General features: G+C 54.2%; 8 protein-coding genes across 8 annotated transcripts; 4 read left to right on the top strand and 4 right to left on the bottom strand.

Annotated features, from left to right (window-relative positions):
- Positions 1-457: 457 nt before the first annotated feature.
- On the bottom strand, positions 458-1,090 carry CORC01_09023 (thioesterase superfamily protein; the record flags this gene model as incomplete). Its single annotated transcript, XM_022620653.1, has 1 exon — positions 458-1,090. One exon carries the CDS (start codon positions 1,088-1,090, stop codon positions 458-460), a length of 633 nt encoding a protein of 210 aa, XP_022472900.1.
- A 546-nt stretch (positions 1,091-1,636) lies between these two features.
- Positions 1,637-3,480, bottom strand: CORC01_09022 (major facilitator superfamily transporter; the record flags this gene model as incomplete). The annotated part of the gene is made up of 3 exons (XM_022620652.1): positions 1,637-2,604; positions 2,669-3,016; positions 3,081-3,480. 3 exons carry the CDS (start codon positions 3,478-3,480, stop codon positions 1,637-1,639), a joined length of 1,716 nt encoding a protein of 571 aa, XP_022472899.1.
- A 708-nt stretch (positions 3,481-4,188) lies between these two features.
- Positions 4,189-5,178, bottom strand: CORC01_09021 (uncharacterized protein; the record flags this gene model as incomplete). Its single annotated transcript, XM_022620651.1, has 1 exon — positions 4,189-5,178. One exon carries the CDS (start codon positions 5,176-5,178, stop codon positions 4,189-4,191), a length of 990 nt encoding a protein of 329 aa, XP_022472898.1.
- Positions 5,179-7,414: 2,236 nt separating this feature from the next.
- CORC01_09020 (uncharacterized protein) lies at positions 7,415-8,439 on the bottom strand (the record flags this gene model as incomplete). The annotated part of the gene is made up of 3 exons (XM_022620650.1): positions 7,415-7,529; positions 7,763-7,851; positions 7,999-8,439. 3 exons carry the CDS (start codon positions 8,437-8,439, stop codon positions 7,415-7,417), a joined length of 645 nt encoding a protein of 214 aa, XP_022472897.1.
- Positions 8,440-11,767: 3,328 nt separating this feature from the next.
- Positions 11,768-12,659, top strand: CORC01_09019 (uncharacterized protein; the record flags this gene model as incomplete). Its single annotated transcript, XM_022620649.1, has 2 exons — positions 11,768-12,326; positions 12,382-12,659. 2 exons carry the CDS (start codon positions 11,768-11,770, stop codon positions 12,657-12,659), a joined length of 837 nt encoding a protein of 278 aa, XP_022472896.1.
- A 1,607-nt stretch (positions 12,660-14,266) lies between these two features.
- Positions 14,267-15,458, top strand: CORC01_09018 (uncharacterized protein; the record flags this gene model as incomplete). The annotated part of the gene is made up of 2 exons (XM_022620648.1): positions 14,267-14,757; positions 14,816-15,458. 2 exons carry the CDS (start codon positions 14,267-14,269, stop codon positions 15,456-15,458), a joined length of 1,134 nt encoding a protein of 377 aa, XP_022472895.1.
- Positions 15,459-16,911: 1,453 nt separating this feature from the next.
- CORC01_09017 (uncharacterized protein) lies at positions 16,912-17,370 on the top strand (the record flags this gene model as incomplete). The annotated part of the gene is made up of 1 exon (XM_022620647.1): positions 16,912-17,370. A coding segment is annotated over one exon (459 nt), but the record flags the coding sequence as incomplete, so codon positions are not given.
- Positions 17,371-17,820: 450 nt separating this feature from the next.
- CORC01_09016 (uncharacterized protein) lies at positions 17,821-21,773 on the top strand (the record flags this gene model as incomplete). Its single annotated transcript, XM_022620646.1, has 4 exons — positions 17,821-18,892; positions 18,950-19,714; positions 19,779-20,976; positions 21,041-21,773. The coding sequence occupies 4 exons, from the start codon at positions 17,821-17,823 to the stop codon at positions 21,771-21,773; spliced, it is 3,768 nt and encodes a 1,255-aa protein (XP_022472893.1).
- Between the last annotated feature and the right edge of the window lie 603 nt (positions 21,774-22,376).

Genomic DNA, 22,376 nt, shown 5'->3' with positions numbered 1-22,376 from the left:
AATTTACCTGAATACTTGACACCCCTACTCTTTCTCGCAGATTCTTTGTAGAGTGCAGTTCAGTCTGGATGACTGCCACGAAAGCCTCCCGCGTCGTACGAACCAGAATAAGGCAAGCCACACAGCCTATAGAGGCAGAAAGATATGCCAAATGAGTATTGAATATGGGCATTTTTTCCTTTCTTGCTATAATACGTGATCTACCTTATTCTAGCGGGGATGGCCTCCTCCAGTCGTGCAAGATGTGTTATGTACTTTGAATATAGATTGAGCTCTGCTGTGCAACTGAAGTCAGCACCAATTTCTCGACAGTCCATGTGTAAACACTGTAAGTATACCGGCCATCTATCCCAATCGCAATGATCGAGTCGGGCAACTACTCTCCCGAATCCGACTTCGCATACGATGGTTGTCGTCTCAAATCTCTCATAACCGAAAAACGAATCAACACCCTCACTCAAAGCTTCTCAATCAACCTCACATACAAACTCTCCGCCCTCGCCAGCACAACCCCCTCACTATCCTCAATCCTCCCCTCGATCCACCACTTGCGCCCAACGACCCTGGTGACCTCGATGACGCACAGGATCGTCTGCGGCGTCCGGACGGGCCGCAAATAGGTCACGTTGAGGTAGGCCGTCATATACGCTGCGTCTGGAACGAGGCCGTTGGTCTTGTTGACGGGGAAGACGAGGCCGATGGTCTCGTCGAGGATCGTCGCGACGATGCCGCCGTGCGAGACGTCCGGGTACCCGTTTACGCCGCTGCGCAGCGTCAGGAGGGCCTTGAGCTGGCGGACCAAGATGCCGGTATCGTCATCTTGGGGGATGTTTGGGGTCTTGAGAGAAGCAGGGTCCGCCGTTGACGACGTTGATGAGAGGTATGATGATGACGACGGCCGCTTATAAAAGGTCAGGTACGCGGCGATCGTATCAGCCGTGTTCAACGTCGTCGAGAAGAGCTGGTCCTCCGTGTTTTGCTTGGGAAATCGCGACGGCGCCGTGTCGCGGACCGTGTCGGGCTCGTTGAGGTGCGCTGCGCACCAGGGGATGCCCAAGAAGTGCTGCACATCTGGGTTCGCCGATTTCATCGCTGGGCCTTTTCCTCCTTACGCGTCGAATTTGAATCCTTCTTACTTTTTTGAGACTGCGGTCTACAACGAGTCTGTAGACTTGCCGGTCAACTGAATGACGTACTGTTGAAATGAGCGACTTCGGATTCAATGTCAGTTTTGATGGACCCGGTTCATCATGGCTGTGGATGTTCTCAGAGCTTCAGTTGAGCGAAAAAGAGCCGAGGTCTCCATCAGATAGGGCCCGTGCGCCGGTCGCGGCATGTCACCATCAGGTAGTATTAGTCTCCTTGGTTTTGGTTGGTACAACACCTCGGTCCTTGGAGAAATATGGGACGAGCTATATCAGACTTGACAGTTCCCATGCACCATTGACGTTTTCCGCGTTGAATCTTCGTCAGGGATCATATCTCTTGGGACATGTCTAATCGAGGAGCGGGTCGGCGGCGGCAGGTTCATCCCAAGCCTTGATCTGCAACAGCATTCACAAATTCCAACTGATTAAGGTATGCACAGCTTTGGGATACGGATACTTCCTTATGATGCTATCCCCTTCCAAGGTCGCTAGAGCATGTATCTAAACCCTTCGCTGGCCGGTTTTCCGCGGCCGCCTGATCCTACCAAGCCCTCCTCTTCTTCGGCCTCGCTACTGACGGCGCAAGCAGCGTCAGTCTTGCGATTTAAATAGGAAATATAAATCCTTAGGAACAGCGCCAAGATGGCCACGGCGAGCATCGCACCAGCGCAGGCCTGCATCCCAGGCGCATAGAACGGCGCATCTCTATCTGGGTATAATCTCGTTCCCACAAGCGGTCCGCATTGCCCAATGATCTGCATCAAGGCAAACCCCCCACCCTGCCTGCTCTCAGACGCTTGGTTATTGATATTCCATGCTACGGTGAGCGTTACGACATTAAAGAAGCCTACGGCCGCCGGATATACTGCGAGATACCGCACCAGCGGCGAGAGACCAAAGGGCTTTGCCAGTGCAAGCGCGGCATATCCGCCAGCCGATGCGAGGGCGTGTAGTACGATGGGAATGGATCGGTTCTGCGCACGATCAGACAAGTGTGATGTGAAGAGTACGGCAAGAAAAGCCAGAAAATAAGGCGGTGCACTGAGCCCTTGCGATGCGAGACGAGAGTGGCCCATCTCGGTGAGAATCTTGGGGAGAAATACGGGCAAAGAGGAGTATGCCATGTTGGTGAGGAAGAACATGGCTGCGGTTAGCAACGCCATGGGATCGCCCAAGACAGCAAACACTTCACGACTGTTGAGATGGCTAGAATTCTTGCATCCACGCTCCTTCTGATACGGCTTCTCGCGCCGAAGACGAATGCGGGCCACCTTTTGCTCCCGGACAGTGAGATAGCGCGCCGTATCTGGGCTGTCGGGAATGATATGCCATGCTGCCACGGCGGCGAGAACTGATGGAAAGCCCTCGACGAGAAACAATAGACGCCAGGGGGCTATGGGACCAGCCTCTGCATAGTTGGTGATGAGCCAAGCCAAGGACGATGCGAATGTAGTTGCTAGTGGTGCGGCTGCTCACAATCAGTCGACTGAAGCCATCATCTGAAGCTAATCAATACTGACCAGATATGAAAACAGCCGTACGAAATGCCAGTTCCTCTCGTTTGAAGAAGAAGGATAGGTAGAACGGTATACCTGTGAAGCCAGCCTCCCCAATGCCCAGCAACACCCGAAGGAAGATGAGCGTAGGGTAAGAGACGGAGACAGACTGTAGCGAGGCGGTCAGTCCCCACGAGAGGACAATCATGGAAACGTAGATGTGGGCAGGAATGAGCTTCCATAGTAGCGACATCCACTCAAAGAAGATGTATGAGATGTAAAAGGCCGTCAATGTCCACTCATACCAGCCATCCCACGGAGGATTCGTCTGCAGATCCTCATCCATGCCAGCTATGCGCGCATTGCCAATATCTGCAGAGGAAGGCTCGTCAGCAAGTCGCAAAATCACATGGGCGTGACACAGGATACGTCATACTGGATCGATCCAAAAAGCTGAGCATGAATAGCAGCGCTACAAAGACTACCAGCTTGCGGTCGTGCTTGCGAACGACAGCCCTCTCCTCGTCAGGGGTGTAGAGCTGAAAGCTCGCGACGGTGCTGTTGCTCGCTCTTCTCCGTAGCGACGGCTCGTCATCGCCCCATCCGTCATCAGTATCCTGTGCAGGCGATGCCCTTAAGGTCTTGAGCTCATAGGCCTGGCCGCCGCCAAGTTCCGCCTCGTGCAAATGCAGGTCCTCGGCGTCATCGTCGGCATCTGGTTCGAGGTCAAGATCGCTGTCGAGATTGAACTCGGCCGTAGTCTGCGCAAAGGATGGTGACGCTTCGCCGGTGCGGTTTGAACGGCTAGGTGTGTGAAGCCTCGAGAATTCGGCCATTACGACAGGGGGAGGAGCGTCATGCGTCGCGTGGGAGTCGAGGACGCGCGAAGACCTAGGGGATACGTTCTGCAGGTAAAGCTACTCAAGTCATAGAATTGGATGGTGTGCAGATTATTGGCTCGCAGGCCGTAGTCCGCAATGCATGGAGGTGTTTGTTTCGCCGCATTGGAGGTCGGCGTTGCTGACGGAGCTAGCTCAAGAATTGGTGTCTTGGAGGAGTGAGCTGGGCGCGTTGCTGCTGAAATACGAGGAACGGCGGAAGAATGCTTGAGATAGCTCCAGCGACCAGTGACGTACTACAGCAAGCTGACCCCTGTTTCGCTATTAGCGGAAGGGGAAGCTGGGGATCCCCCGAGGTGTCACTGCAGCTGGATTTAGCGGATTGCGGGTTGCGGGTGACGGCTGTGACGGGACGGTGTGCGGGAGGGCATCGAAGTGAACAGGGGTATTTGACCAAGATGTTGATCTTCAACTATCTCTTCTTCTCCCCTTGTCTGTTTTCGATAAAGTAGTCAATTATTGAAGCAGACGCCTTAGCTTCGAACCCGTGTCTACTGCATTGCCGCGTGGGCGTGCGACTGATTCGCTGAAAATGGAGGATGCCGTGGCTTGTCCTACACAGACAGCACACGGTACATTGGTACAAGTACAGATTTATGTTGTGGTAAGCCGCCTAGAGGACGCTCTCTACGGAGCGTATAAATGTCATGGATCATCACCCTTCTTCCCGAATAATCTTCTGAAGCCGCCGCCCTTGGGTGTCTTTGGCCTCAAGTCCATGGAGGGTTTGGTCTGTAGTGTGGGTGTCTCCTTTTCCGACCAATTGCCAACCATGTTGGGATGTTGGGGAAGCGTCCCGTAAGGCAGACCCGCCTCCTTTGGTGAGAGCTGTTGCGGCGACATGGCTGTTGCAAACTGACTCGCTGGCACACTCGACATGTACTCACGGGGGGATGCCCCTCCTCTCGAGGTTGAAGGGCCTGCGCTTCGATCGCGGGGCCGGGGTGTCGCGTTTTCCGCCTCCCTTTCCACCTCCTCCTGTTCTGCCCTTGCCGCAACCATGTCTTCGGGAAAATCGCGCACCTCGTCGCCGCAGACCACAATGTACCAGCGGATATCCTCTCCTCGTTGAAGCTGATCTCTTAGCTTCTCGAACCAGCCAGCCTTCTTCCCTGACGAGCTCTTCTTGGCCTTGTAGAATTCATCGCTGGGGGCGCTAGCCATCGCCTTGGTCTCGCTCAATCGCTCTTCGTACCGCATAATCTCCTCCGTTATTGAGTTACTTAGATCGATGCGTACTACGTGGTCGGCCACGTATGCGTAGGGACGGCTGACGTAGCTCAGATCAGTCGGATCGTATTCCTCGAGCAGTTTGACAGCACTCCAATCGTTCTGCAAGACGTCATCCTCCTCTGGCGGCACGGTCGAGGCTGGTACATCATATTCGTTACGCAGTGCGGCCGCCTTGGACGCTTTGGACTTGTTGCGCTTCTTCTTGTCACGCTGGGCTTCGGATTCGTCGGGTGTGGGTTCGGGGAGGAAGTCGAAGAGGGAGTAGAAGGACTCGAGGATGGCGGGAGACGAGTTTGGCGCAATGATCCATTCGGGGGCAGCATCGTCTATGTTCTGGACGACTACAAAAACGCGAATGCTTCGACGATCCCAACGAAAGCCGTGGCAGAGGTAGGTAGGCATGGTGGGTAGTTGCGACAAAGCTTGGGACGGGGGAGGGGGGGGGGCGCGAGGGGGGTGGCTGGGCGCGGGGGAGGCGGGGGACGGGGGGGGGGGGGTGGTGGGGGGAGGAGGATGAGGCGGGGGGGGGGGGGGGGGGGGGGGGAGGGGTTGTGGAAGATAGGACGAAGCGGTATGTGGCGGGGCTAAGGTAGGTAGGTAGCTCGGGGGGAAGACGGGAACGATAACAAGCGTAGATCGGTGGAGAGCTCCGAGCTGGGGGTGGATGGGAGCTCCTTTTGCCAAAGTCAGGGTCGGGTGCCGTTGTTTCCTTGGGTTGACGTTGCTCAGCGGCGTTCGGGGAGAGATGTTGTTGGTTGAGCGGGTTGGACGAATTAGACAGCCCAAACCGCCAGAGACGTGGAAGAGGGCGGTGGATGATGGCCGTCCTACGTCCAGTCGCGGGGCTCGTCAGAGAGCACTGGTCCCGAGACGGGGTCGATTGAGAGTTGGAGATGGGGGGAAGCAGAGAGGCACGGAGTGGGCAGGATAAGATTCAGTTGTTGGTGATTGCCGGCGAGACGGTAACAAGAATGGTACGCAATGCATTATTCGAGCTGTGGCCGAGGAAACATGGCTTGTCGCATCGCACGCTGAGCTGCGGCGCACCTGACGCCCAATGAAATATTGCTCTTTCTTGGGGGGGGGGGAGACGACGACTGGGGACTCGAGAGCGGCGCAAGTAGCCTGTAGGGGGATCGAATTGGAGCGCGAATCCAGAGAGGCCACGGGTTAATGAACAAAGTGCAAATTCGGGGCGGGAAAAGCAAGAAAGAAGGGCAAGATCAGGCGAGGCGAGGACTCGAAGAGGGGGGGGGGGGGGGGGGGGGGGGAGGGGGGGGGGGAGGCGGAGAATCGGGAGGGGGTTAAAGAAAAAAGGGGAAATTCGGGGCGGGAAAAGCAAGAAAGAAGGGCAAGATCAGGCGAGGCGAGGACTCGAAGAGGCAGTGAGGAATGTCGAGAGGTGAGAAGGGAAGCTGAAGGGGGACTAGAGGACTGGAGGGAAGGCACGGGAAAGAAAATATGCCAATAAGAAATGCCCCCCCCCCCCCCGGGATTTGGCAGGCGCCACCACCCACCATCCGGGATCTGTGGCCGGTAGACTCGAGAGAGCTCTTGCCTACCTTACCTCACCACGTGCCTACCTTAGGTACCCTACTGGGATCGCAGGTTGGCTGTTTGCGACCACCTCAGCCTCAGTGCTTTTACAGTCTTCCCCCTCCTTGAGGAACCTTCCTCTTCCTTCCCTTATAGGTTCCTTCCCTCGCCTCCATAGCATCTGGGGTGTCAGTGCTCTGATCAGGGCTTAGCCAATGCGGGAACAGGCCTTCTTCTGGACGCTGCGTACAGAGTACTACTAGCGCAAACAAGTGCACCAGATCAGATGTCACTCATCGTGTGACCATCCGCCTCGGTTCAACTACCAAGAGCAAGGTACGCAGGAGAGCAACAAAAGAACACGGCATTCTCAAAATATATGAATAGAGAAACAGGCGGATCGATCTTCACAGCATTGGCTATGACATGCATGAAACTAGGGCCCCGGAGCTGATTTCCGATCCTTATTCCGCATCCAGTCGCAGGCAATTGCTGGCTTTAGGTAAGCAATATAGGTCCACCCGGCATGCTACCTTACCTTGCGTGCTTGCCTCGACTCGGAGTTGAACCTTGATTGCTTTTATCAATCATTGGCAACCGAGGTTCGAGTTGAATCATCTGCAGGTACGGTGCACTAATCAATTTGGTACCTACCTTAGGATACTCTATACAAGTTGTTGTTGAGACGCCAACTCTAATACGGCGTTTACGAAAACGAGACCTCTACAAGCAACACCAAAACCACCGTTAAGCTTAATCTTTACCTTGTTTCTGCAGTGCTGCACAACTCCCAACTTTTGGCCAACGTACGAGGCACGCCGGGCGAAAGCGGTTGCATTTGAACCCAAAGGACCGGGGGCCAATCAGCAAGCACGACATGATTTGATATTCGCGAATGGAGGCATACGTGTTCAGCACAACTCTACTGACGGCACGGGTTTCAAGCTGTCTTGAAACTGGGCAGAGGGAACTACCTAGAAAGCTTAATCCCTGTCCCTGGAGCAATCGAAAGGAAGGCCGATGGCCCAACCTCAGAGGCTTCCCGAAGCACTCGCATCGAACAGGCGGGGTAATAAAACCAGTCTCGCCTTAGGTTGTCATGTCATGGGCCTGTTGAGTCGCGCACCGTTTCCGACGATAGAAAGCTGTCAGGAAGCCCGGCCGACATTCCATCTTCCCGGGGCCGAAGCTCACATGCGTACACAAACTTGTTGTTCCTCGGATGTTGTAAAAGGGTGGTGGGGTAGATTGAACTCTGGCACCCAGCGGTACTCAATATGATCAGCAGCAACGATGACTGAGCACGGAGGTGCAATGTCTTGATCTGCTACATGGATGATAGTTTACTTCATCGCAGCTTTCATCCCATCACATTGGCTTGCCGATTACCTAACAGCAACACAACCCACAAGCGCTGCTCCGAGCAGCGTCAACAGATTCGAGGCTGCACCAGTCGCCGTGCCTGTTGCAGTAGCTGTTGCAGTACCCGTTGCCGTACCCGTCGCGGTCCCCGTCTCCAACGACAATGACGAAGTCGAGCTCCCGGCATTAAGAGACCCGGTGTAAAGCGCAGGACTGGTGAAATGTGAACACGTTCCGGTCGCACTCAAAGCACTCAAAGCAGACAGCAAAACCGATGCTTCCCAAGCCCCTACCCACTTGGATTCAGGAAGGATCGGGGTGAACTGCCTCGACCTTTTCTAATCCTGTAGTGATGGCCACAACGACAGAGCGCGCTTCCACGAAGCACTTGTTGACGGGCAGCTCCTCGTTCATCGTCCCGGTGCTGAGCGAAGGAGTTGACGTCGATACGTGGCACCGCCGGTACTGATCCTTAAGCACATCTCCGCCGCCGCTGCCAAGACGGCCGTTCCAGCATTTCTCGATGCCGGACGTGGCCGTGTTGCGTCCGATCCAGCTGGAGCCATCGATGTGAGTGATGTTCGCCGGCCAGTAACCCTCTTTTTGGCAGCCCACATCACCCGTCGGGCAAGCGACTTGGTATGTTGCCGTCGAAGTATCGTACGTAACGACAGATGCTTCGAGACTCCCTGTCGGATGAGTGTCAAAGACGAAGAACTGGCGAGCGGAGGATGGGACGCGAGGAGCTTGCGCGTTGGAAGCCATTTTCCCGCTGGAAGTCAGTTTCGCAGTCGTTTGCGCGTTGGTAAGCGCCAACATCGCCGAGACGGCGGAAAGCAGCAACGACATCATTCATTGCCAGCAAAAAGGAATCTGTCGAATGGGGGTTTTGATGTTGCTCTAAATGGCCGCGCGTAAGCGCGTGTGAGTTGCAGGTGTTGGTTTTTTACAGAACAACATGAGCTTTTGGCGACGAACCGGCTTCTTAAAAGCAAGTTTTCAATGAAACTTGGCAAAAATATCGGTCGAAACTTTTACAGGATCAGTGAGTCTGCCTTGAACCAACAGAGGTCGCCAACCGAAAGGGACTTTTGGGCGGAGGAGGCTGTTCTTCCAGCCATTGGGAAGACTGTGCCTGACAGGGGCCCGATGTCAAGGTGCAGGACCAAGAGCTTAATTGATATATGCTCATGGGTCCGGTGATGAAGGAACAAGCCCTGGAATTGCCAGCTGATGCTGAGGTCATTACGGCTGATTTAACAATACGAAGCTTTCAAAGCACGCCGCCAGAAACATCCGCGCCGGCCCAAGTCGAAATCTACAATGTTAGCCGAAGACGTTTTCCAGCTTGATGATTTTGAATGAAGGCGGTTGTCATCATGTAATATTTTAATTGCCTACCTAGTAATTAGGGGGGAAGCGTCTTTGCAAAAACCGTAGCTGCTTGTGTCGCCGAGTTTCGTCTGAGACCAGGCGATATTCAAGGGAATATCCATAGATGGGCTCGCCTGGACCGAGAAAGCTGGGCAGGGCAGACATGAACCATAGGAACAATAGCACTAGCTTGGGTTGCGCAGCCTCATCTGTTGCTACTGCTACTGCTACTGCTACTGCTACTGTGCAGCGATATCATGAGAAAGAGCCTTGGGCCGAGCTCTTACTGTGTACAAACAAGGTCCTGGATGACACAGCAAGACTGAATAAGACACGGAGAGCAGTCGGTTCTCGGTCGGGGTCCACTCGGTGGAGACCAGTCCCCCCGATCCGATGCGGATGTTGGAATCCTCCTGCTGCTAATTAATTACCAAAATTGTAGTCTGCTTGGCGGTTGGGAATCCCAGCAGCTATTCCAGCAGGCGATTGGACGGTGGCTTCGTACAGCTGAAAGAAGCTTAGTCGCGCCGCCGGGGCCATCCTGCTCAAGGATGAGACTGTGCCAGGGGATGGGATGAGCTCAGGCCAAGCTGAGCTGACTCTCGGCAGGGTCATCCCAGAAGCTTTTTTCTTCATTCTGCTGCTTCCTGTACTTATTTCTTAGATCGTGAAGCTTGGATTTTGTAAAGACTATGGGTGCAGGCGCCCCTAAGGTTCATCAATCAGTCTGCTAACGAAGCGAAACGTTGAATAACCTAAGCATCTCGAAGTTCCAAGTCCATGTCCTCCAATGTACTTGCGGGCTTTGGTGGGCCATACCCCCAGTCCAGGTCGCCGACTACAGGGTATCATCGCCTGTTGATCTACTTCCCTTTTCAAAACTTCTGCATCTCACCGCTGAGCAATACTCCATCTTTTGATTTCGGACATCTTCAACGTCCGAAAACGCCTGCGGGTCTCGGGTCTCCATACCGAACGTGGTCACCACACTACATAGTATACTACACTACACCAACCGGCCTGGCAACGGGGGCCACTCAACCCCCCGACTCCTACATTGTATGCTCTCAAGAAGCGCGAGTTCCTGAGTAACGGCGGGCGAGGCAACCCAGCCCAGCAATGTTGGTGTGCGGCTTGCCACCTTTCCTTCTACGGGAAAGGCTTGCCGCCTCAGCCCTCTGCTAAAAACGAACCAGACTCAGTAAGGCGCCGCAACGGCGCGGTGACTACGTTTACTAGCCTGTCCCTTCATTCAACCTTCTATTATCGAACCCTGTGCTCGCGTTTGCCCGTCTTTGACAAGCAATTGGATCGTTGACGAGATGTCTGTCCCCAGCGACCTTGGCAATGTACGCTCAGCGTTGCAACAGGCAATCAACTGTAACCTCCAAATTCAGCCCGCAGTCTCGTACCTAGTGCCACAAACCTGTAGCATCCATGGATACCCCTTGTCAAACCGTGTCCCACCGCTGGTAAGCACTAGCAACCCAGAAGCAGAATGTACATGTCGTGATGCTATTATCCGTACTTACTTGCCAATCTCTCTGCTTTGCCAACCGGGACGGCATTTGACTTTGTCACCTCAATGGTTCCTTTCTGCGGATCAAAGTGCTCTGGGAAACCATTGATGCCAATCCATGAAGCAAGTTCCCTTGTAATGCAGATTTTCTCAAGAGGAGAGAGGGCTAGATACTTATCTTTTGCCCATCTCCTACCGACTAAGTAGAGCGCATAAGAGCTGCCTGGGCGATCCGCTCGCCTGCATGGTATCATACGCTTGTCTCTCCCGCAGAAGTTATGTGGCCAACAAATCAAAACAGGCGGTGCTTCTGTGCTGCGCCCAGCTCGCTCCTGCTCACATACCCGCGGCACACAAGGCTCATGTCAAGCTTTCGTGGCTGGGCTTTGGACGACTTTTGGTGTACTCCTCGCGGCTAACCCATGCAAAGGAAGCGCGGACCCTTTTACACTACGGATACGGACTGCTGCTTGTTTCTTCCCAAAATCCCACGAACCACGGCAAATTTGAGAGGAGAGACTTAGCGCCCACGTAGGCAACTGGAACCCTGCAAGCTCAGCCCGTCAGCTCAATGGCGACGGTCCCCTTTGAAGTTTCTTCTTCTTCATGTTCTTCTTCTCCTCCCCGGCCCGGCACCCAGCCATCCCATCCACCAGAGCCTGCAACAGATGGTGGTCTCGACCCCGGTCTCCGGGACCCCTGCATCATCTATCATTTACGCGAGTGTGTGGTTGATCAAGGATTGCGTCCCGACCCAGTACCTGGCCCCCCTCTGCCAGTAGAGCAAGCTAGCCATGCCATGCCTTGCTCATTCTTACCACCCTCGCCCAGACATTGAAGAGACTTCGACCATCAGCCCAAAGGATGGGTAACACGGAGGGGTCTGCCCGGGGTCAGAGTTTACTGCACGCTAGACGACATGTCTTCCCACCCGTGTCCGCTCCTTCGTTGATCTCCTCCTCCTCCTTCTCGATCCCAGCTCATGGCTCATGCTTCTCCCGTCCCGCACCTTGTCCAATCCCTCCGGCTCCTTTCTGGCCTGTTTGACCGCGCCTTATGAGTACGGTAAAGTACTTAAAAATGGCTCCCAGGGTAGGTCCCCGCTTGGTGAATTCCTCTTGGCTCCCTTCTCTTGGTTTTCCATCTCTGGGGCTTTTTCATGCTTCACCAAGATCCATTGATCCACCAAACTAAAGCATCATGGCTACACAGTACGATGAAGGCCCGGAGCTGGCGCCTCAGCATCAATACCCTGAGGTCTACCACCCGCCTCCTCAACCGTCGTATTCCGCGTCGCCACAGCCGATACCTGTCACGCCGATGAAGCGGGAGGATTCGACGTACGGATACCCAGCTTCCGGCGTCGACCAGTCCGTTTATGGCGGCACCCAGTACCAGGCAGCCGCCGGGGAGACCGCCGCACCTCAGAAGAGCAGGAAGACTATCTGCGGCTGTACTTTCCTCGTCTTCCTCTTGTCCGTCATCATCGCAGTCTTGGCGGCCGCAGTCATCGGCCTGGCGGCGGGCACCGGCGTGGAGGCGAGCCGGGCAAACAATGCTATCCAGGAGCTGGCGGCCATGTCGGCGTCCGCAACCAGCGGCGGGTCGGCTGCAACGACAACGGTGACGGTGACGAGCGCCTCGGCGACCGCGACTGGTTTCGCCGCTCTCACCAACGGCTGCTCCAACTCGGACGAGACGACCACCGGCCAGACATACACGACCGACTTCTTCGGCAAGAAGACGTTCACAATGTACTGTAAGCAGCACATCCCCCTCCGCAGTCTCCATTTACACTACTAACATCACATTAGGCAACTTCAACGCACCTAACCCGCCCCTAATGTCGCTCTTCACCGCCAACTTCAACAACTGCATGGACGCCTGCGCCGCATTCACCAACTATGAGCCCGGGTTTGAAGGCAACGCCACGTGCACGGGAGTCAGCTTCATTCCTCTGTGGACGACGAGATCGGGGGCCGTCGAGGGCAACGCGCCGGGGAACTGTTACCTCAAGCCGGGAAAACAGACCAAAGCTGGCTTGGAGACGCCGAACATTGGAACCGAATGCCACGCCGCCATCATGGACTGAGTCTTTGATAGAAAAGAAAGCCAGGCCAGTGGCTTTCTTGAGGTGGTTGTGAGCATGGATAGCGTGGGGCGTATTCTTCGGTCTACACCACTATTGAAGAAATATTTACGTGTACTAGTTAAACACTTTGGGGCGTTAAAGGGATACAGCATACCTAAGATAGGGACAAGGCAGAATGCCTGCCGAGAACTCAACGGCTCATGAAAACATTTTTTTTCAAGCATTCACGCTTTTTGATTCTCCGTCAGCACATGCACGCTCTTTCTGGGCGCCGCTTCGTTCTTCGGCTCTGCGGACCACGCAGCATTGCCTTCTACGCCTCAGTCGAACATTCAGGTCACCAAAGAAAGAAGTCGAGCCCCTCAATACGACCCCACTGCAGGCTGCGACGAGGAAGTCTCATGATGCCTTTAGTCAGACAAGGTCAAGCCCTCGGACAGGAAATCAAAAACTAGGCAGGCAGATGTCGGGAGCCGTTACAGAGAGGGCAACGGCCTCCACACCACAAAGTCAGGCGATTGAGTTACACCTGTAAGGCAACTAGGTGCAACGTGAGAGCTGAATGGAAAAGGAGGTCAATCGTGACGTTGATGTGGAGTGGAGGAAATTATGATCCACGATGCCTTTTAGATTTTCCCTTCCCTGCGCATCTTATCACGGCGAAGACGACATGATTTCACAAAATATGATTGGTACGTTTGGAACAGTACGATAATCATAAAAAGGATTTACATACGGTGCAAATTTTTAATTCATAATGTCAGTGCTTTGTATCTACTTTCCCGACTCATCGCCTTATCGATTTCAGAATCAGGCATCGGGTGGCTGGCGGCTCGTTCAAAACAAATGGCACCAGTTTCATTGTCTACTCGCATCAATAGGCGAAGAATAGCGTCAGAGGATGTGTTGGTGAGCTTTTAAAGACAACTTTAAGTGGTCATATCAGCCTTATGGTCTAATTTTCGGAAGTTGTGCTGGTCACTTTGGATTCTTGTGCTTTGAGAGTGCAGGAAGGGTATTATGTGAGACGGTATGATGAAGCATAGCTACTTTTTTTTCTTCTTCTCATGGCACACCCAGTTTTAATACAGAACTGTCATCTATGTTTTCTCTCGTGAGACATTTTGGTTTCTGGGATGCTGGGTTGAACGCCATCCCTCGCCGTTCCCTCTCTAGGAGCTGAAACCCGTTATTGGTGATTTCGCGGACGAACATTCCACTTGTTTAACATGTGAAAGGTATTCAACTTGATCGACAAGAGCATGCAGAAACTAGATTGTCTTTGCTTCGTGTTTCAGAGATTCAAAACAAGACTTGTTAAATTCCTGCCCATCTTCAAGTAATAACGCGATTCGTACGCAGATGAGCGGGACAGAAGCTCGGTATGGTCCGTCTCAGCACAGCTCAATAACAACGCAAGACGCTTCGCCCCAGGCGGGTTCTCCCCAGCTACGTTTTTTATTCACATGAGAAGCTAGAAAGCAAGTAGAAGTTCAGGGCCAACAATATAAATAGGGATATCTGGGTCACCCACGGAAATTTTGACCTCGTTGCCCTAGGTCAGCACTGTTGTTTCCAGAGTATAGCTACCGTCATTGCAATGCACCATGGTCGGCACTCCTGCAACCCAACATCCCAATGGAGCCCGCCTGCTTGCCCTCGATGGTGGCGGCGTCCGTGGTGTCTTATCCCTCGTCATTTTGCGGGAGATTATGCGCCGGATCCAGGAGAGAAAAGCGCTGCCTGATGAGCCACGCCCTGTGGACTACTTTGAGCTCGCTGCGGGAACGAGCACTGGGGGCATCATCGGCATCATGCTCTTTCGACTGCGCATGACGGCTACCGAGGCTATCCGACAGTACGATGTCATAGCCGAGGACGTTTTCAAGCCCAAGATCCATGGCTGGCGTATTGACTGGCTCGGAGATACAATCTCATCCTGGGTAAACAACAGCAAGATGCTTGTCCAGTATACTCGATTTGACGACGCATCCTTGATAAAGGCCATCAACCAGGTTGTAGGAGAACACGGCTTGGACAAAATCGACAAAAAGTTGAAAGGAGAGGCCCTTCTTCAACACCCGGCAGCTGGCAAGATGTAAGAGAAATCCCTCAAGGTCCCGTAGTGCGTAATAGTCTAATGCTTGGAAACCAAGGCTTGTGTGCACAACAGCCCAAGACAGAGCTGAAACGGTTCTGATGAAGACGTACAAGGACAACAATAACTATGTTTCTTCTGTAGCCAACAACATCATGAGAGACAACAGGGACGGAATCACAATGAGTTATGCGACGAGGGCCACCTCCGCGGCCCCGACGTACTTCCCCGAAGTCAAGTGGCCCACGGCAGAGACGAGGTCACTCACCTTTTGGGACGGAGGACTCCTGAACAACAATCCCATCGACCAGCTGTGGTATGCCAGATACGACCTCGTCCAGCCGGGTGAGCCCGAGCCCAAGGTTTCCTGCGTCATTAGTCTCGGTACGGGGTACACCAAGTTCGACTCTCCGTCCGACTCCTGGTTCCGGCTTCCAGCGATCGCGACAACGGTCATGGCCTTTGCCACCAACACCAATGCCAAGGGTAAAGACTTTTCGAGGCATATGACAACGCTCAACAAGAGGGCGGAGCATGCTAATACGAGGTACATCCGGTTCAACCCGTCCCTCAAAGAGCACAATATTGGTCTTGCGGATTACAAGCAGATGGAGTTGCTGAAGAAGCTTGCTATGGACCACATTGAGGATCCCTCATCGGATGTATGGTTTGAAAAAGCGGTTGACGCTATTTGCTGCTAGGTAGAGTGTGTGGAGATGGCCTCGACGAGTTGTTGGCTATAACCGTTGATATTGTATCCGTATCGTACTTCCAATAGCCTGGATGGGTATGGGGCAACTTACCTTGGCGTTGTGTTCTGTCCAATGAACTCGTGTCTGAGTCACTGCATCAAGTTGACGGTTAAAACAATTTGGGAAATACCTCGGTCCAGCTCTTCTTCATGGACTCACGTTCATTTTCGAACCCGCCGGATCCGCTTCTTTCTTGATGAGGTTTCAAGGGGTCTCCCATGAGCAATTGTGAACACATCAAACTGGTTTTCAATCCAAGAAATCCTTCCGGCCGAGTTATCCACTTCAAACCGCTGCAGACCGATGTAAGCCATCTCGGTCGGCTGAACGGTCCTGACGCCGTCCGATTGTGACAAGCTTTGAATCGCCCCCCCCCCAAACTTCCTCCGACCTCGCAGCCGATAAAGGGTCTAACAAGGGAAACAGGTCCCTTTGTTCGTGGTTGCCTTGTACCGTGTACGGCAGTGGGGTCTGGGGTCCGGAGTGGGTGAGGATTCCGGGTCTAGCGCACGCCGAGACTTGGACCGATGGGGTGGTTTCGCATCTCGACTCACCCAGACGGGCGGTCAGCGTCGGGTCGGGGTGCGGCTGGCTGGCTGGCTGGCGGCTCGCAATCAAGCATTGCATGCCCACATGAGAGCGCGGAGAAACCGTCGGGGGGGCCTGGCAAGAATGCGGAATCGGCTTCGGCTTAGGACCGCACCCGCTGTTGGGTCAATTTCCCATGGTGTCGGTCTCGGTTGACAGAAGCACCTGAGAATGGGAAACTGGCGACTTCGCGTCCGTCAGGTGCAGTGATTAGATCCCATTTCTGCCCCAGAATCGTGACTTGACCTCTGTGATGGTTACCTGCCTCGACTCTAGCAGTCTTACTCCACTCACAAGCAGCGCATCTACCGAAGTTTAAAGATATCGCAGATCATGGATGTAAGGCGGGAATGCGAGTACGTCCCCAAGACCGGCGCAGTTTTTCGAGGCTTGAAATGCGCTTTTCTGGCTGGGTGGATGGCTGCAGAAGGCGGGTCGATTATTAATCCAGGTTACACAGGACCATGTTGGAGCCTTGGGAGGACAACACATTGGCTGAGCGAAGGTGTAGAAACACGCCCGTAGGTTGGCTGTGGCGTTCAGCTTACGAGTTTGGGTGTGAACGGCCTCTCACCGTCAGACGGGCCTGTCTTCGACACCTATTGACTAGCGGAACATGCCATGAGATAGGCAGGCTGCGACATGACCTGCGCCGGCACGCAGGCAAAGTCGCCAAATAGAAAGCGAGCTTAATGCTCTGATCTGCAGCTTACCAGCTGAGGGCGACAAGTCTAGTGCATCCTTTGCGAACACATGGAACTTCGGAGATGCAGAATCGGCATGACGGTTCTGGAAAGCACCATGGAAATTGCCCTGTCATGCTGTGCCAGGACCAACGTCCCAACGTCCCCCAGGATTGCTTCGTACTTGCGATATCAGCATCCTCCTCCAATGTCCACTGACGACCTTATATAAGTCCATAGAGCTTGAGTCTAAAGCAGCATCATGTCTGAGAACACTGAATCTCGACAATGTGTTTACACTGAATCAAATCACACGGTGGTATAAACAGCCGCCGGCCAACCGACGGCGCCCTATCTCAGCTACTACTGCTTACCCTCACTCCGCAACCCCTCCGCCAAATGCGACCAGCCTTTCCCATACGCAGACGCACATGGAAGACGCCGGCGCAGGCGCAGGCGCAGATGTGGGGGGTGATCCCTCCCCCCGTCCGAAGGGTGTGCATAGTAAACTTGTCAAAAGACTGCCAACTTGCGCCCTTCTGATGACACGACCCATTGTAATCCGGGTCTGGCGAGCCAACCATAGGTGACTCTGACTTGGACGCTCCTCGACGCCAGAGTCCATCTGGCTTGATCCGATCTTCTGAGCTGGAGGATAGCCTTTGAATAAAAGATTTCGTCGCCTGGAATTCATCTGTCCAGACTTGTACCCTTTTCTTTCTTATACCTTTTTGCCAATTTGCCTCCGTGGGACTTGGATTTGTCAACTCCAAAGGTCGGTCTACCATCTCGACCGTCTCGGTTGTAACTTGTCGTGAGAAAGATTACATTGGGCGGGGCTCACCAACGCCCTTCCGTCTCTCTGACGACTGACAAGCCCATTGACATCGACATCGGCATCGGCATCGACGCGACGCATTGAGCAATACCGCGCCCTATCGATCTACATTTCATCTGCAGGACGTCTCTCCATGCCATTCACGCCCTTCAGAAAGGTGCCCAAATCAGTCCGCGCCCTGCACTAAGGGCCAGTCTGTACCATGACAACCATCCCCGAAGACATGGACGAATTCGTCAACTGGGAGGCTGCCGCTACCGAAATGGGCAACATCTTCAACATGCCCACTCAGGACGTGCCACCCACCGATCCTAATCTGGACCTGGTACTGGAGAATGCCGACGACGACGACTTTGGATTTGTCGCCCTAGAGCACTTTTCCGGGGAACTTGCACCAGGAGCTGGTCTGACTGGTGGCAACCCCCTCGAATTGGTCGACATGCAACTCTCCAGCGCCCAGGAGGACTGGTGGTTCGCTCCCGAAACTCCTTGCAACAATTGCATCCTTGGCGGCTTTTCATGCAAGCAGATCAAGGAGGGAAAGTTCAAGTCGTACTGTACTTCGTGCGTCGCCCTTCGGAGTGAATGCAGCTTGGCTGAGCATCTGCCTGGCCTGGCTGATCTCGACGATTCTGATGCCATCCCATCCCAAAACCCCTGGCCCATCATGGGAGACCACCCCCGCGCCGTTCAAGAAGATGACTCCATGGACTTGATGTTGTCTCTGAACACTTGGCCTGCGATGGGTGATCATCCTCGTGGTGTCCTCGAGGATAACGTCCTTGCTGCTGGCCTGCCCGAGACATCGACACCAGATTTGTTGAGAGGCATGACCGCTGCAGCCGATGAGGCTGTCGTGGCAGCACAGAGAAAGACGGCTACTCCGGCCAAAGTTGGTGCCCGTTTCTCGCGCGAATCTGTCCGTATTCTGAAAAACTGGCTTTCGACGCACACTCGCCATCCTTATCCGAGTGACGAAGAGAAAGAGATGCTTCAGCGTCAGACTGGCCTCAACAAAACCCAGATTACCAACTGGCTTGCCAACGCTCGTCGTAGGGGCAAGACGCAGGCCCCTCGTTCCACTTCACCTCACCCGCGCAGCTACAGCGGTGCCATTGACATTCCTCAAAGGCGGGGAACTCCTGCACCGGACGGCAGAGTGCGCAACATGAATCCCTTGGAGCGTTGGGTTGACTCCCCGCCGGAAAACGAACCCGCTACGGTGTCTGCTATTGCTCTCGCCGTGGCGTCCAGTTCTGGAGCTTCGTCATCAGGTATGATATTTCGGGTCTGGCGTATCATCATGTAGCATTAAGCTAACCTTTTTCCAGGTCTCACGAGCCCATACAGCTTCAACTTCACCGACGACGGATCAGGCAAGTCACTCTGCAATGCTTCCTCGGCCAGCTCTCTCGGAACCTCCCACGGAACCTCCCACTCCAGCGGCGGCTCGTTTGCGTCCGCCTATTCTCATGCCTCCCGTGGCTCATTTGGCTCATTCGGGTCCTTCAACCGCGGCCGTAGGCGCCGCAGGAGGCGAGTCGGCACCAAGGTTGAAGAGAAGACCGCTCTCGCTGCTCCTCCCAAAACCTTCCAATGTACATTCTGTACCGAAAGTTTCAGGACCAAGCACGACTGGCAACGGCACGAGAAATCTCTTCATCTTTCCCTCGAGAGGTGGGTGTGTGCCCCTGATGGACCGGTTGCACTCAACCCGGCGACAAATCAGCTCGCCTGTGTGTTCTGCGGGGAGGCCAACCCCGACAAGGCCCATATTGAGAGCCACAATCATTCAGCATGTCAGGAGCGGCTGCTTCAGGAGAGGTGCTTCTACCGGAAGGATCATCTGAACCAACACTTGCGCCTCGTCCACGACTGCAAGTTTGTCGACTGGTCCATGAAGGCCTGGAAGGTCGCCACACCAGAGATTCGGTCACGATGCGGTTTCTGTGGCGTGGTCTTGGACAGCTGGGGGTCACGAGTGGAACACATCGCCAACCATTACCGTAGTGACGGAAATACGATGGCGGATTGGAAGGGTGACTGGGGTTTTGAAGCACCGGTGCTCGAGATGGTCGAGAACTCGATCCCGCCATGTATGCACCGACCCCTCAGCTATCCCGTAGATAAGCTTCCAAAGTCTAACTTGTGGTAATACAGATCTCATTGACAATGAGCGCAACTCGCCCTATCCATACAAAGCCAGTGGCTCCCCAGCGGAAACCCCTCGCAACGCGTACGAACTGATCAAGATCGAGCTGGCATACTTCATGCAGAACCACTACGATAAGCACCAAACCCTACCAGACGACCGTCAGATGCAACTGGAAGCCTGTCGTATCATTTTCGCCTCTGAAATATTGTCGATCCGGGAAATCTCATCCGAATTTTCCTGGCTGCGTGATCTGATCATGTCAGACGAGGAAGTCAAACTATCAGCGAAATACGGTCCCATACGTCAGGCGGCTGAAAATAGGCTGTCTTCTTTGAAACTAGCATCCAAGGATACCATTTTCCAAACTTGTCCTTTGGAGAACCAGCTTCACGAGTTCGTCAGAGCGAAGAGGCTCCTTGGGCTCACCGCTATGGATGATGAGCTGCAACAAACGGCGGCTGAGATTGTTGGACGTGTCGAGGAAGTTTCCATCAGTCCCTCGGATCACATTGCCAGTTGGCTCGTACGGTGTATCTTCTCTTCGACCAACTGGCTTGCCAACTTTCGGCAACGAGCCCATCTTCCCAGAACCGAGGACATTGTGGTTGTGAATGAGCGGTCGACAGACACCACCAAGATCGACTCGACTATCCACAACTACAGCAGGCTGGAGCACTCCTTGGCAGATTTTGTGGACAAGCAGAGGGCGTTGGGGGTCGAACCGGACGACGCAGCCTTGCAGCGAGAGGCCAGGATGGTCATTTACGAGTTCGACGACGGCTGGAACCAGACCGCCGCCGACAACCTCGACTGGCTCGCCGCCTTCAGGCAACGCCATCAGCCTACTCCTGCTTCGGGATCAACCTTGACCACCTCGCCCGAGTCTCAAAGCCAACAGTCACTCCAGCTTTCGGGCTCCGGTGTCTCGCCCACGAGCTTCCAAGCTACCAACACTTTGAGCAACCCGATCCCTTCTTTCTTGACTGCCGAGACGGCCGCGGCGTATTTGCCGGCTGATCAGGCTTCCCTGCCTCGTGGCGTCAAGACAGGACCGTTCTTCTTGAACGACGCAAACTGCTACCGCCGTCTGGCACGTACATTGACAAAGTATACTTTGGCGGCCATGTCGTCAGACAACCCCAACAGACATACGCCGTCAGATGCTGAGTTGCAGCTCCAAGCACGGCTCATTCTCTACGATGAGTAAGTCATTCTGGGGACGTAAATTTAAAAAGTAAATGTAAAACCCGTGCTAATTGCCTGATAGTGATGATCCATGGAACCAAACCGCAGCCGACAACGCAGAATGGTTGCGACGCTTCAAGAGGGACGTTGGCATTATCGCGGAGCCCGGGCCCGGCCTCCCGCCCGGCGACGCCTGGTCCCTCGAGCAAGGCGGCACAGGCTTCGCGCCCCCGTACGCCTTCCCCAAAGGCAACATGGCGCCTTTCAGCGAGAAGACGACGGAGGTGCCGATCCGGAACGTCAAGATCTTCCAGACGGACTCGAGCATCACCAACAAGTATCTCGAGACCTTCAAGACGCGCTACCCCAAGCCCGCAACCATCTTCTGCGCGCGCGAGCTCGAGGACGGCTTGGTTAAGTTTGTCGAGTCGGAGATCACTCTGACGGGACAGTTCCCGGACGACGAGGCGATCCGGGCAAAGGCGCGGATTATCCTCAACTCTGCCGAGACCGCCGCGGACGACCCTGTTCTGCTGGGCAAGTTCAAGGGCTGGATGATGACGCGGGGCCAGCTTCCCGGTCAGCAGCAGCAGCCGCCGTTACTTGTTCGTCCACAGCCCAGACGACTGCCTACGCCGGCACCGACAGTGTCACCCGCCCCCGCTGTACCTTCGGGCCTGGACCTGACGCTCTCGGATGCGGAGATGAACGATATCCTACAGGACATGAACTTTGACCTGAGCGCGGCCGACTTGGAGGGCCTTGACGTGGCCATGGGAATGGATTTCGGAAGTGGCGCGGGAACTGCGTGCTAGTCCATCGGGCGGTGACGCAGTTGCTGCGTTTTCTGACATGCCATTGACGAGAAGATCTTGCAGTTCTACCTCGCGGAGGAATCGGGATTGATTACGTTCGAATGATGGACTAAAGTATGAAAAGAATGTGTAGACGCCGATTTGAACGAGCTCGAAAAAGAAAAGCAACCGGATAGGATCACGGAACGGATAGGGGGAGTTGACATTGTTGGATTTGACTTGTATACCCGAAAATAATCTCATCACTTAAAATGAATCTTTTCCACCTTGTGACCTTCCCATGCGTTTGGAGGTTTTCTCTTGTTTCCAAATCTTGTGTCTCCTCAGTGGTCTTCTCCACAACGGTTCGAGACGAGGGCAAGAGTACGGAAAGTCGTAGAGTTATACATGAATATAGGGCTATACAGAAGTATCGGCCTCGACGAAGTACAAGCATTGCAAGTAGAGCATCTCATCTTTCTAGTTCTCTTAGCACGGAAGTGGCTTGTCGCAGGCTAGATCGTGGACTGCACTGGACAGGCACTGTGTGCAAAACAGTACATATCGCAAGTAAGGGGGGAAATTGTTAGGTGATAGGCCACAGTCACGCCATGCCCATATCCG

This window comes from Colletotrichum orchidophilum (genome assembly GCF_001831195.1).
Source record: "Colletotrichum orchidophilum strain IMI 309357 chromosome Unknown Scaffold_79.1, whole genome shotgun sequence".
Lineage (NCBI taxonomy): Eukaryota > Fungi > Ascomycota > Sordariomycetes > Glomerellales > Glomerellaceae > Colletotrichum > Colletotrichum orchidophilum.
The sequence above is the reverse complement of the archived record's forward strand: the minus strand, read 5'-3'. Positions and strand labels throughout refer to the sequence as shown.